Here is a 16,124-nt window from a genome sequence, read left to right as displayed (position 1 = left end):
CAATTACGAATTTATCAATGGTGTTTTAGAAATGACCTCACTTTTATTATAGATGTTTGTTTGTGATGTAGAGTGTATATACCACACGCAACTTCACAATATGGAATAATTCATGAAATTAACTTCCTTGTAATTCATTTGAACTGGAAAATAATCTCAAGTACTGTTACAGGTATTTAGTCAGTTGCAACTTCTCCATTGACTACGCCCTGGGAGGATACTTCTTCTTGAGGTACATAAAAAAGAAAATGGGTTATTAGTGGTGTTTTTTGACCTTGGAGAGTAACCCCAGTTCCTAAGGAAACACATGGGCTTCTTGTGAGCAGTTTTTAATGTGTTATCTCTGTGTTTTTGAGGTACTACTTCTGACGATAGAAATCCATAGGGTATAGTGACGTGTAATAATTTTAGGGTCGACCTTTCCTAATCCCCCTCCCTTCCGTTGTGAGACGTTGGCATCATTGGAAATACCGGCTTTCTGAATAAACTACATTACTGCCGTCATATCCTATTGCAATTAACGGTTTGACTTCGTCCTCTGTCGTTAATTTCCTGCTTTTAGTCTTACCATTCTCCAAATGAACTACTTGGTATGGTAATTTTTAAAAAAACGAACCCAATATGGCTCAATGAGATCATCACCATATGCAAGTCCGATCACCACATCAACGTACCAGCTACGATCGTGACTTAGAATATTCGGGATTCATTTTCTAATGCCTATTAATCAATCTACTGATTTTGGGAGTTTCACCAGTCAAAATAATTTTATTTCAAATCATTCGACTGTTTAAGTTGAATAAAATCAAGAGTTTAAACCTAATCAAACTATGAGTCTGTTTCGTGTATTTGTTACTTTTATTTGTATAAAACAAATATGCTAATGCTCATTTTACTTGGTTTTAAACTATTGATTTTATTCTGTAGTGTATTTTGTAATAAATCCACACTGACCGACTTCGAATGCTCTGTCAATAGTAAACATAAGATTATACAGAAACACATAATTACTGACTAACTTTTATAGACATAAGTATCAAATACAATGTCGTCCTCTGTATCAAATTACAACAACAAAAAGTCGACTCAACTTATCTGTTGAATAGTTAGTTATTTATTCATAATTTTACTATGTCAACTAGATACTCACATTCTTTATGTGTCCACGAATTTTCTCTCTCTTGCTGTACGTAAATCAAGACATGAATACTAATTTATTGAAATGTATTTTACACTTGAATAAAGTGTTTAATGTTGATGTATAGCTGATTATTATGGTATTTCATAGTCTAATTTCCTGTAGGCTGACTTGCCAGCCATATATATATATATATATATATCAATAGCGTTCACAACTGTTCAACAATGAATAAAGGGCATTTTCGATTTGAAAGTATTTAGTATAATTTATTTGAAGGAGAAAAGTGAAAACGCAAAACCCACGTAAAACATTAACAGGCTTTCAATAGGAAACTTAAGAGTTGACAGTAAAAAAGTCATTTTTTGACTGTGATTTTGCTAAGACATGGGAAACATAGAAACTGGCACAATTTGCTACAGCATAGAGAGATTCCATAATATTAAAATATAGTAATAATATTAGTGGTAGTAGTAAAGATTAAGTATTGACGATGTAATTCGAGAAATGTGGATTAGTGAGATAGAAAATTTCTACAAGATAATTTAGAAACTTAGAAACTAAGGAAAAACAAGTAGTGAATGCATCTACGCCATTCCCAGTAAATTTTAGCCATATCACCTTATGTTTCGAACCATTGTTGAAGATAGTTACGCGGACCCCAACCAGGTAGTGTACATCATCTTCACTTACACGGCTCATTTCAACAGTCAATGACTTTATAGACTAATGCATGTCTTGGTTTTGTCTCCTTTAACTTTCTAACCTATTCATAAACTAACTATCATCATACATCCAGTTAGTCAGAAATCAGCTACCAAAATAAAATTATATTCACTTTTTATATCACTATTCTCTAATTATTCTTTTTGTAGCCTAATTACTATAATACTTACAATTTTCTTTTCTCTCTTTTCATCCAATCGGAAAAAGTACAACAATTTAGATTAGTACAGTTTACACGAAATTCTGTATTATTTTATCTGTTTTTATCATAATATTTGTTGTTAGTTAATTATTAACCATGCTATTAATTAAAATATACGTCCTTTATAGTCTTTTTTATCAAAAAATATTTTTCAATTTCATGTACTTTAATGATTTACTTCCTGTCTCTATACATTAAATAATGAAGTTAAGCTTAAAGATTGTAAATTATTTTACCCACTAGCAATTGTAAGATGTATATTCACACTATGAATAAATAGTTAAATTCTTTTTGTAAAATATTATGCTATTTCATAGTAGAACTGTTTAGTACTATTACCTAATTTCATATCAGAAAGTGTTGCTTTAAAAAGGCATATTAGTCTATACAATCTCACAGTTCTGAGTTCAATGCAGAGTTTATCGTAGTTTAAATTCTTGTAATAGAAATGATGAAACTGCTCAATATCTAAAGATTTACAGTGTCCGTTTATCTGATTTGAATGGTAAATGGAATCTGCGACAAATTAATTAACTTTTTTTAAAGAATTAAACATAGATTTTTATGATAATGTATTCGTAATAATTACAGTATTTCCAGAAATTTGATGGTTGAGTTTGGATTATCTCTTGTACGATATCTCATCGTTCTTGTAGACTATACAGTCAAATAGAAGTGTTTTTTTTTGCTCTTTCAACTTAATCATCAACTAGTAAATGCCAGTTGATCAAGTAGTTTTAATTTTTGGAAGCTGCACTGACTGCAATATCTGGTGTAATACTAACTCGACGTTTGTTACTGCTATAGTGGTCTATCTCGGACAGATCATCTACTTTCTCAAGGACATGTGGTATGTCGGGAATCCATATATGGGCTGGCTTACTGTGAGCGAATGAAAAAGTGATCTGCCCCAAAACCACCGCCTATATATCCCTGTCTCGATCAGTTCACTTTTATATATATTTACACAAGGCTTGTGTACATATTCATTCAGCTTTAGCATTAGAGCTTTCAACACATTTTTAGTCTGATTAGACGAACATTAGCAAGCGTTTACTTTTAACTGAACCAGTGTGCTATTTCATCTTTTTTATGATACATACCATTTCAAATAAGAAAGATTAGTTCAGCGAAGAGTTCTCTTTTCGGCAAATTCATTTTCAAAGCTGTACAATCGCAAATATATATACTTATTTTTACAGGATGATAATAAACTTCTGTTAGACATGGTGACAGTGAGGTTAAATAAACAAAGGTATTAAAAACTTTTTTTTGTTTTAGAAAGCAAGGAAAGTTTAATAATCGTTTGATTGTTAATGGCTTGAGTATTCATAAAAAAATAGATAGGGAAAATTATCAATCGGAAAGGATGGCTCAACATGATAAGATAAAATGTTGAAATTGAGAATAGATGTAATCAGAATGATCGTAGAAACAAAATAAACCAGTTGGGGGTAGAGGATTTGAGGGGAAGATGGAAGGTGAAGCAGATAGTTGTAAAGGAAGAAGAGTATGAGAAAGAGAAAATAAATTATAAGACATTAAGACCATAGTAGAAGAAGAGGTTGTACCAGTCTCTTATGCACACACAGTTCTGGTGTTTCCAGACGTATGGCTAATGCTCCGGCAAAGAAGATGCAGTCTAATTGTCTTTGGAAGACTTCTACTTACCTTGTAGATGACTTTGAATACAGAGTCTGTCTTGATTAAGTGACCTGTGTTCACAAGGTGTTCGATTATTGAACTTCTTATTGAGCCGTTGCCTCCTCTTTTTAGCCACACTGGACAACATACCATTTTGTATCGTTTTTATCTAAAGTTTATTCTCTTGCCTTATTTCTTAATAATTTCAGCGTAAAATCTGCGTATGACTCGAATTCTCTGGAACGTAAATCTGATTCCTATCGTAAATCTGACTGTTTACTCACGTCATTTGATCAAGAAACAATAACACCTTTCAAACCCCCAAAGAAAAGTACAGGATTTGAGAGAATAAAAATAAATTCTACCAGTGATTTCCATAATTTAACACCGCTGGCATCATACAATGGCGGTGATCAACATATTCGTCCACGTTCCATGTTCATTCCATCATCCGGTAATGAAATTCAGTCATCACAGATTTGTTTAAAAACAAAAGATGTAAATAAAAACTTAACCGACCATCATGAGAACAATCTGATTAGTTCAAAACAATCTTCTGAATCAATTCCATCAATTGTTTTTATCCCATGTAAAGCGTCTGTGGATAATAAAAGTAATGATACTACTAATACCAGTAATAATGATAATGATATTAGTCTCAAAGTTAGTAATCAAACTACTCATATTAATACTGAGACAAAAACACATATCTCTGTATCTATGATGAAGAAACCTGTTCTGATTGGTGTTGAAGAAAATTCAAATAAATATCCTCCAAGTCCTAGTCCTCAAACAGTGGCCTTACGTCAAAAATTTGGTGAAACTTCTCGTGTATGTTAACATATTTTTAAGATTGCCATTTATTATTAATGAAAATACTTCCTTTAAATTGTAGTCAATATGTGTAATAAATGTATATATTCAGTTTTGGGACATTAATGTTTCAGTTTAAGTTTTCTTTTAAAATGATTCAGTAAGCCATAATCAGTCGAGTTCACCTATGTCAGATGTGGGACAGTTACCCATCAATGACACATGGTTGTGCAATTTCACAAATTGATTGAAGTTAAACCATTAAATGTGTTGACTCAGTAGTCTAAAAGGTTAAGCTCTTACTGCGATACCTAAAGGTCCTTTGTTCAATCTCTAGTGAAGTTACGGATTCGCAATACTAAGGAGTCCCATACTAGGACGGAACAGTTGTCCAGTATTTTCTTGTTTTCAATGATTGCCTAACTAAAACCAATCCGTGATGCGAATGATACAATTCAACAATCTCCAAAAAGTCGTTCTATGTGGTAGTAATATTTCAGTAACGTATTATTTTTAGCCAAATTAAAATTGTAAAATGGCGTTCATCCATTCATTGTACAGAATGTTGATTAATTAAAAATCGAAAAAGTTTGACTTTTAAAATGATCTTCACAACTCCGTCTCCATAGTAATCATATCGTCTTATTCGACTAAATAGTGATTACATGAAATTCAGTCGAATAGTGTTCATCTCAACAAATAAATCGCATTACCCTGTTGAATTAAATGCAATAAATAAAGGCTTGTTCATCAGTTAATGTTGTAATTATAAACTAAAAAATTTATTTCATTGAATTATACTCTCAGGCTTACAATCATCAGTACTTATTGGGTTGTCGATTGTCTGTAGACTATCGGATGAATCATGTTGATTAGCTCAACTGTACCCTCTTGAGTTATCTTATTGTTAAGATGCATCTTAATTTTAAATCAATTAAATCACTGGAATAGTCTGTTAATCACATGAAAATACCTCAGATGGTTTAATAGCAGATGACATTAAATACCATGAAATTTTTTTATTTATTAGTTTCTATATTAGTTTACGTTAATTGTTTGATGGATAAAATTTTTATCAGGACTTTGGTACAAAAATTGGTGAAATACTCAGTAAATAATTCATGTAAACTGTGGATCCTTTCTAGTATCAATAAACAGAGAGGTATTATACGAATTTAAAGAAAAAGTATATTGACAATTATATAACTTTTATTCATTGGTAGTAAAAAAGAAAATAATTGCAAGTCAATCAGTGTATTTTCATCAACTGGATATTTTGTTTCAATCTCTTAATTCTACTGACTAAGATAAATATATATCAGTAGTTGAAGTAGATATATTTATGTTGATTGTGGGATCTATCAGCGATGAGAATGAATAAAATACCGCTTAACTATTGAAACCAAATATATGTAGTCATTTTTCATATTCTCTGATAAACAGCTTTACATAGATTAACTTGTCTTAATCCGAAACTTTCATGGTTCAGAGATCTAAAATTATCATGCTGTCTACAAGATATGTATATCCGAGATTCAATATCATGTTGATACATGCTGCTAAAGTGTCAAATGAGAACAAAAACTGTCCAACTTTTTCTAGTTTTCAACGGTTCTCTATTTGATACTAGCTCTCAGAATATCTAAGTATCATCTCTACAATCTCCTTAATCCAATTATATTTTAATCCCTAATATTGATGCATTTTTAAATATTGCGGTTTCGAAGATCAATGTAATCTATCTGTGGTAAAATACACGATTACAGCAGTTATATACATATATGTACTTTTTACTTCGTAGGAAATAATATACATTTTTCTTCGTTTGAATGCTTTTATATAAAAACAAGTATTGAAATTACTGCTTTGATACACATCAATATAATATCTATATTTTTTTGTCTATCCATCTTTAAATCAACAAATACGTTATAATTTATATTACGATATAAATATAGCTTGTTACTCTTAAGGATGAATAAAAGTGAGTTTATTTTAATGATTAGAATTACTATCAAATAGTTTCTAAAAAAAAACCCGAACTCTTGGTGTGTTTTTCTTCTTCTATACTACATCCACTTTTATTATATGAATGACTAAATGAATGTACATGCATGGTTAATTTTATTTCTTTCCTCATTGTCTTTCAATTTATAATTAGTATATACAATATTAATTGTAAAGTGTTACCTTTTTTCATTTTATCATAAGATTAATCCATTTTTATTATATCAAATAAATTTCTCATAGTTTAGGCATAGTTACTGATTTATAAATTTTCTTAATGTATTCAATTGATAAAGTATTTGGATTTTAGTAGATAATATCCAACTAAAAAAGAAAAAAACTAACATTATTAATTATTCAATTACTTATTAGATTAATAACAGAACTTTAATTTAATTGTCCTGAAAGTAGAAAGTTAAAAGACTTCAACAATCATGACAAATTATCTGATTAAACCCTCATTAATTTGTTAAAATGTTGTTTAATTTCAAACCCACTGTTATTGTGTAGGTGGGTAAATAGAAAGAATTTTTATTATTTACAACTAATAGTAATAGTTGATAAGAAATGACATCAACAACATTATGTAATCACAAGGTCATTATTGTTTAATATTTTTTTCTAATCATTAAGTGATCTTATCTGAATTGACTATCGAGCGATTTATCATGATTGATGTACAGATTTCAATCTAATGTTTCAATTAGTTGTTTTAATGATGGTAAATAAATTCATTAAATGAAAGGAGTTTATACTTACGTACGAAACATTACCTTATCCTCAAATGAGCAATAAGACTAATTTATTCCAGGACTCATCATTGTTAATACTGTGTAAATGTGATAAAACTTATGTTTTACTGTTCCTTTCCTAAGTGTTTACATTTTGATATCATCTTCAGTGGGAAATTATTTAATGTTTGACATTTTTCTTGTGAATTTATCAGTTATTGATCTCTTTGACTTATTGCTCATATACGATTGACTAACTGGATAACTAATACTAAGGTTTTAGGCAAAAATTGTAAGTTGATTGCAACCATTCGTTCTCGTAAGTGGCTGTTATAAGTGTTACAGAATCCCGCCTATCAGTTACCCTAACATGCAACATTGTCTAGTATAGGCGTAAGCTTGAAAAGCGTTTGGTTCGCTCAAATCGAGACATGATTATCAATTCATAAAATCATTGAATGAGCCGTATCGGAAATTGTACATACTTTCTGGTTGGATTCTACTTGATAACCTTGACTTAAGATTAAATAAAAAAGAGTGGCATAACTCGAAATTTTGCACAGTGGTGCAGATATATTTTTCCTCTAGCTTCGCTAAATTGTGACCACGTTCTTGGCTTCTAGCTTTTCACTATTATTCATTTGACTTTCACCTTATTGTTTTTCCTTACGCTTTTCTGATGCAATATAATCTGATTGACATTCATTCCAGCCCCCATGTTGTTTGTAACTATTTATTTATTTAAATACAGACATTGGTATAAGGAGGCATCAAATACATATACACCACACAAACCATCCGATTTGCATGAGGTCTGGAATACTGCTTGGGTGCCCAAATCGAAACAGGTGGTTTCCTTAGGGGGTCACCCCCGAGTAGATCCTACTTACGTTAATTTCTTTAATTTAGTCATAAGATACACGAAGAAATTATTTATTATATATTTAATTATAGAAAAATACAATTAACGTAGTATTTGTTCAAATCTAATAAAAAGATGTAACAAAGTGATTTATTCACGATGCTGTACACAAAACTAGTTTCTTTTTCCCCAACTAAATTAGAAAGCAAAAATCGTTACCCTTAAGATTTACTCTAGTATTCACTTGGTTTTTATTGTGTCACTTGTGTAACGAAATACAACGTTCCGTCGATATATATATATATATATATATATATATATATATATATATATAATACACATAGTGGATAAATAGTCCGTATATTGTAAGTAGAGATGGGTGGTGGTCAGTAACGGAGTCCAGGATACGCGTTTCGTTCCACTAGAGGTTCGTCAGCTGAATGAACCTCCGTTCCATAGTTGACGTTCACTCCGGGATTCAAACCCAGTTCCGTTCGTTTGAAACTTCGTTGCGTTCTCTACATAGCTAGGACGAAACGCGCTTCCTTGATTATACTGCTAGTCACCATCTATCCCTGCTTATAATGCTCGTGACTTAATGGTAATGCAGAGGCAATCCGCACAGAGTGCACATATACCAATAAGAGACTGATTAATTGCTACATAATTAATTGTTACATATTTGTGTTAAAATCTACTCTGATTATGTCTGACTGACTAAGTACCCAATTCATAAAGAGAATATATATAATTATCCTCATTAGAGATAATTATGAGTATAGCATAACAAGAAGGAGTTATGCATCTTAACACCCTAGATCATGGAAACATATTTACTGACCAATCTTTACAACAGTATTTCTTATTGAGTTTTAATGGATAAGAAATTAGTTTTTTTTAAAAAAAGGACTTCTCTATATTTGTAACTTATTTCAAAAGAAATATACGCCCCGTTTTTTTGCAAAAAAAAAGAATTACTAAACTCTTCTCATTGACTCAACATGTCTTTTTTCATTCATTATACATAAACTTTAGTCCACGTGTATGGTGGTGGTCTATTGTGTAATCAGTTGTATCACATGATGTATGTCAATATATGTACAAATTGTGTACTACACATATACACACATGCACAAAAAATATATAATTTCGTATTACAGGTATGTGGTAATGTTAATTAAGAGTTGTAGGTTACATAGATTTGTAAAAATGATCAAATTCCAATTTACCAATTAGCATAATGATGCAGTTAACTAGATCTATATAGTTTACTTGGAATTTGTGAATTAACATGCACACGTTTAAGTGAGCTATCTTATTACAATACTTGTAATTTGATAGTAATTTTATCATAAAAAATAAATGCAAACATACGTAAAATTTCTAGAAAAACCTTGAAAGTACGCCGCAGTTTTGGTATAGTTAGTCTAAGTTTATTAAATTATAAGATGAATCGTATAAAGAAACAGAGTTAAAGTGAGCTGTTTTGTTATTGAATGTCAATCTTTTCTTTTGTAAATGAGTAGAGTATTGATGAGAAAAACGCCTATAGCTCTTCTAGAGCTACTGCCGGTTCCAAGTCGAGGTAAAGTTGAAGTGTTTGGCGTAAGATCGGCAACCCCATCCTGTAGAAAACGACCTTGTTAAAAAAAACACTAACCACAATAAACATACTAAACCATTTAAACTCTGCCCTCCGAGTTTAAGGAAGAATTATGACGCCTCATTATGAAAGCTAAGATTCTTCGGAAGTCACGAGGATTTTGCCTCTTCTAGTAACCAGAGCAACAATTTTTATAGGTACATTGAATGTTCGGACAATGCGGCAGACCGGGAGGACCAGTCAAATAGCTGCGGAAATGAGGAGATACAACTTGGCAGGGCTCGGGATCAGCTAGATCCATTGGACCCAAGCTGGATCGCAAAGGTTAGAGACGGGAGGGATGTTGCTGATGTTGACGATCAAATCCTTCTCTCACTTCTTAATAACTCTTCTATCCCCACGATTAACCTTTCTCGTATATCTTTGTCACCACAAGCCACAGCTGCTAATTTAATTCTACGAAATGTTATTCTTAGTCTTCTGAAACCACGCTGTAAACTAAATGTTGGAGCTTTCAATGTTCAAACCTTGTCAGATAGGACAAGCTTTTTAGCTAGGATTCTAGAATTTCGTGCCCTCGATATATGTTGCGTCTCCGAAACGCTCATGTACGATCCAGGTATGGTCGTTCATTTGACCTCGTCAATATAAAGAACCGGCATGAGTTATCCTTCGAGTATATGTAGCTCCCACTACTACTCCCCGTGGCCTTGCTGGCGTAGCTGTAGCGTTAAATTCAAAAACAGAACAGGATCTGTTAGACCAAACTCTAATGGACAGTCGCTTGTGCTCTGTTTGACTAAACGAGACAGTAAGAACTTGGGAAAATAGGGAAAAATCCTATTTCCCTTTCGTTGTCTCTCCCTACACTCCGATTGATTGAAACTCGTACGAAGTTAAAGACGGATTTTTGGGGAAGCTATCCAACCTTCAAAAAGCTAAACATTGGTGTAGTAATAGTAGCAGGTGATTTTAATGCTCATGTAGGTAGACTAAACCAAATCGAAAGACACTTCGGCAGATCTTACGGTGTTAGGACTCAGCGAACAGATAATAGCGGGTGTCTATTGCAACAGTGCTCAGATAACCGTCTATTTCTAGCAAATACTAACTTTAAACATAATGAGAAACATTGTCAAACGTGGTGATTCCGACAACCGACCCATCGATGAACTCAAATAGACCACATTGCCATCAACCATCGTTGAATTGTTTCTATAGAAGACTCACTCATTCTGAAGCACATGTTGATAAGGTAGTAAATCTTCAACTGAGGTAGTTAGTACGTGTGTTACGTATGCGCAACCACCGGTTACCTCGACGGGTGGTGTTTGATGTAGAAGCAGGCTAGAAGAAAGGTAAAGGCGTCCGAATCAAAATATGTCATCAGTCCATGAAGTCAATGGCAGCCCTGTTAATAGGTGTAGACTACCTGGTTGGGATCCGCATGATTATCGTAATCAATAGTTAGAGACTTTGAATGATATGGCTCAAAGTTATTTGCAATCGCGTAGGTGCATCCGTTCTTTATCACCTCCCAAATCCTGAGATTCTAAATTCCTCACAGTATTTTTAATCTCACTAATTTTTATTTTCTTGAATTGTCTCTTCGATCCCTAATCTTTTCTGTTAACACTGATACTGTTATTACCTTTACCATTCTGGGATCTGGCCTGACAATTTAATCTATATGTGGTAATAGGATATGGCAGCTTGAATCGATGTACATACGTACTAGGTTCTACGTTGTGACTGGCTGACTAATTGGTTAATGTACGAAATGAAATTATAACACCTTATGATAATTAACTTAGCATACATTCATTACTTTGTGTTTGTTATTTTTGCAGTTTAACTTCATTTCATCTTTAAGTAAATTATCTTTTGGTTTGCGCAACACACGGATTCTAAACTATTGAAGTATAGACTGAAGTTACCTCATTTATTTCTTAATACACGAGAAATATTCCATGTTGCGAGTTCACTAGCCTACTTCTCTCGGTTGATAATTACTCTAAAAGTTAAACATATTTGTGTTCTTGTTTTCGTAAACTTTTAATATATGGAAATAAGATTTTAACTTCTACGTCAGTTACTGACCCTTATTGTAACCACTGACTAATCACTCATTGTAAAAAAATTCAAAATATTTTGCTTATGCTATGGCGTTTCTTTACGAAGCTATTAGACTGTAAATAATTTCATGAAAAAGACATACATCGTCTAAATATAATATTTTTGTCAATTGTTACTATTATGTTTATCATAGAAAACGTCTAATCTCTTTTACCGAATTTAGTCATAATATACTTTGTTCGCTGAATGAATATCAACCAAATACCAATTGTCTATGTTGACAGATAAATTGGTAGTTTAGAACAAAGAGAGAAATATAAGTGCTTTATCAACTCATGTTGTAGTGACCAGTGGCTGCATCATTCTCCGACTAAATATTACGATGAAGTCAGACTCCTTTTTACTAGACAGAACGTGATTGTCGAAGACAACTTAGTGTGACGACCGGTTGATTAGTATTTCCTTATGTCCTAAGTAATAAAGAACCACTTTTCATCAAGTATGACGTGTGTGTTTGATTTTATTCACTATTTACAAGTTTTTAAAATAGTAAGATCGATTTGTCATCATGGAATATCCTTGTAATGCAAAAGTAGTTAACCATCTCTTGATTCTTGTTTAAAATCATTTACAAAATTGCTCTACATTCAAATTTCATAATGATTTGTTAGTTTATACGTAAAAGATATATCTTTTTTCCAAAGCAATTCATTGTTCTCATAGGATAAAACCGACTTTTATTTGAAATAAGTCGTCAATCTTCAATCGATTCCATTACTTTTAAAACTGTATTGAAGCGTTAATATGTTAAGTTGTCAGGTTCATTGATTTAGTTGCACTTGTTCATCACATTGATCCTAGACCGTATATTGACCAGACCATAACATAATCTATCATTTAATTACTAACTAATATATGCTTATATCGAACCACTGCATGTATGAACATGATGTTCGTATTACTTCTTTCTTACTTTGATTCACACTTATTAATTCTTTGGCGCTCAGATTCAAAATTTTTTGTTGATCATGATCATTCTCCTGTCAAATATGGTGTTTCTAATAATCTTTTTTTTCCGTTTCAATAATTCAGCAAGAGATCTGTTTTTTTTATTATTACTGTTATTATTATTTAATGATCTAAATTTTCAGTTTTATTTAAAGTATTAGTGTTTCAGCGTAATTGAATTGCATGGTTAATAACTTGCTAGAATTCACCTGACCTCCCTTTTTTATTTCGAGAAAAAAATAGCAAAAAACATGAACAAAATCATTATTGTAAACTATTTATTGATTTTGTATTTTGACTTTCTCATGTTTATTTATTCTTTTCAACTATATCGTTTAGATTAATCCGCCAAGTGAGCATCGTGTCTCACGTGTACTGGAATTGGTAAAAGCATTTGAAGGGGGTCTTTAATAAATCATCAAATATAGATTAATTATGAATTTTGGTGCTTAATTTCTTTACTACTTTACTTTTACCATGTTTAATTACTATTATTTTTATTGTTATTACTAATTGTAATATGAATGACAAACTTTAATACTCCTCACTCCGAGATGTTCTACTTTATTTCAATACTTCTATTCATAATTGTAAAATTTTAAATGTATCCACATACCATTGATGATCACATTTTATTCTCTATTACTACTGATTATTTTCATTTGGTTGCGCCATAATGTCCTTTTTCTGTTTTGAGAAAAAATAAATGATTTCAGAGACATCTGTGAATTAATAACATTCTCTATGAATCTAATTATTATTTAATTATGTAATTTTATTTTCTATTCACTCAATTGTACTGTTTAAATTATATGAATTTGACTATGTAATCATCTCTGTATCTGTATGTGTAGATCTTATCAATTCTGTTTTTTTTTTTGAAAATGATTGTTTGTATTGGTTTGTGCCTTCAAAAGCTACCTACCGTCAAATTGAAACAAAATTAACAAACTACTCAATATGTCAATATTTTCTTTTTCATCGGGAAAAAATATCAACAAAAGATGAAACATACAGCATGAATTATGTTGTGTTTTTTTTACAGTAAAAACAAGATACAAATTCACCTTTACAATTTCATTCATTTCTTATAATAAATACAACAGAATTGATTATCATCTGGTCTCTCTGTCTTACTATGTATTATAATGATATTTTATGCAATAATCTATTTATTCGATTGTTTACCGTTCAGTGCTTTATCATCATTCTCTATTATTGTTGATTAATACTGATTATTTGTAATGATTTGATGAACGATTAAGAATTACATTTTGTTTCCAAAATATAACATTATCGTTGAATCCCAATGGTGCATAGAATGCAAGGACACTTCGATACTTTTACAAATTGTCTTTTTAAACTTACCCTTTTAAATGATTTATAATATCCCTGCATAAACCCTGTTTTTTTTTCAGGTGTTAATAGAAAATATACAAAAGAGAATTATGTATAGCATAATTGCTATTCTACTTTTTACATATATATTAACCGAATTAAATTACGGCATAAGAACAAGATCAAACTAGCTCACACTTTAGTTAACCGAGGGAGAGCTGAAGGACCTGATAAGTTGATTTTAGAGGCGCTTAACAATATTGGGTAGTCCAGTTTGTTGGAGATTAAATTGATTGAGATATAGTCGCTAGAATTTTAGAGCTAGACGTTTATGATGAAATTTTGTGACAACGACGTAAGAACCAGTTTTTACCAATATAGTACGGAAAATAATACCTTCTGATCATTCAATGTCTATCTGGCCCTCATAAACAACTAACGACTGCCTTCAATTCTGAAACTGTATTTACTAACCGAATATTCACTTTCCGTCAGGTGTTAAAAGATGAATATACTTGCCGACGTCCGGTTTTAGTTGTATTTTTTGACATTAAGGAGACATTTGACTCTGTTGATCGAGAGATTCCGTAGCCGTGTTTATCATTAAGTGGTATAACAAAGCAGTCATAGTAAACAGCATATCAGTAGCAGTAATCAGCATTTAGTTTGAGGCATAACAACCACGTCGGAATCGAAAATCTAAGTTATTTTAGAGTTTTCTAGAGTGAAAGTCGACAATACAGCTTATCCAAATGTAATTTGAAGAACTCATGAATTCTGCCCATGAAACGAATCTCATGAGTCACACTTTGGAAGAATGTAAATTTGTTTATCAACTTCCCGATTAACCACTTAACGAGCAACAAAAGTCACCGTAAAGCGAATAAAGGAACCCCACCATCGTTCGGGGGAAGGTATTAAGATTGAAGTAAATGTATAATTCAATTATGAATTATATTTCCTGGTCATGCCTATAAATTCACTGAGTTTGCGAATCCCATACACATATTAGATTATTGATTAACTATTAGTTTATTCCATTCAAATTCATTGACTTACTAATGAGTTCTGCTTCAATAAGTATCAGGTAAAATTATTTTACAATCATAGCAAACAGCCGTATCATTAGGAGGAATTCTCAACCTTGACATATCTGTCTTGTTCCCAAGATCTTACATTTTAATTGAAAATATCTAGATGTATCATTTTACTAAATCATTTTCTTAGTTACTTTTATATGTCTATAAGTTTGAACAAGGTATAACATCTAAACTGTATTGAAGCCTAATTACTGTTTTGAATCGTCCACTAAATTGATATCATATATAAAATAATTTGCTTAAAAGTTAATCATCAATTGAATACATACTAAAAAAGTGATCATATTTGTTGGGATATTCAGAAAAATATTCCAAAAAGTATCCTGTTAAGTCTAATGCTATACTTGGACTCGAAATGGCATCATTTCCTTACTGGTCAATATTTATTTCACGTGTCATTTTCCTGTTGGCTAAATATTGTACAAATTTTATTTTCTATTTTATGGTACGTTGTGGTCTGTCTGGTTGATATATAAACCGAGTATGTTTGAAATAAATGATTTATATCGCAGAGGCTCGGATTTGTGTTCTGAACTTAACTGGTTGAGCTAGGCGGAAAGCAGGGCCAATCAGAACTCTAGACTGCTAACATGTGTTTTACGCGTCATTGACCCGATCGATAAGTTACTGCTGTCTAATCGGCGGTTATAAGTTATAACAATATTCTTCCTGAGAATAACTTTATTCACGATGTAAATGTATAGTTGAACTATTTATTTCTTAAAAATTTATCATATGCTATTTAATTATTATATTGTATGTTTAATTTAAGGTGCAAAAAATAATAACATTTTGAAATCAATTTATTTTTACGTAAAACTACTAAGAAACAGTTCGTTAAAATTGATGAATAATAAAAGCCATGGAATCATATGA

General features: G+C 31.5%; 1 protein-coding gene across 4 annotated transcripts in view; it reads left to right on the top strand.

Moving 5' to 3' along the window:
• The window catches only part of MS3_00007757 (uncharacterized protein), a gene marked incomplete at its 3' end in the record, with an annotated part of 33,367 nt that extends 18,218 nt beyond the window's left edge, over nucleotides 1-15,149 (top strand). The window contains exons 4-6 of one of the 4 annotated variants that reach the window (XM_051216083.1): nucleotides 3,920-4,541; nucleotides 6,482-6,507; nucleotides 13,150-15,149. In XM_051216083.1, the coding sequence (XP_051066639.1) occupies nucleotides 4,146-4,541; nucleotides 6,482-6,505 (420 nt within the window). In that variant the 5' untranslated portion in view covers nucleotides 3,920-4,145. The remainder of the gene's footprint in view (nucleotides 1-3,919; nucleotides 4,542-6,481; nucleotides 6,508-13,149) is intronic. The other 3 variants (XM_051216086.1, XM_051216085.1, XM_051216084.1) reach the window with 3 other exon arrangements.
• Nucleotides 15,150-16,124: the final 975 nt, after the last annotated feature.

The sequence above is a fragment of the Schistosoma haematobium genome, chromosome 4, assembly GCF_000699445.3.
Source record: "Schistosoma haematobium chromosome 4, whole genome shotgun sequence".
Taxonomy (NCBI): Eukaryota; Metazoa; Platyhelminthes; class Trematoda; order Strigeidida; family Schistosomatidae; genus Schistosoma; species Schistosoma haematobium.
This window is presented reverse-complemented; position numbering and strand designations above follow the sequence as displayed.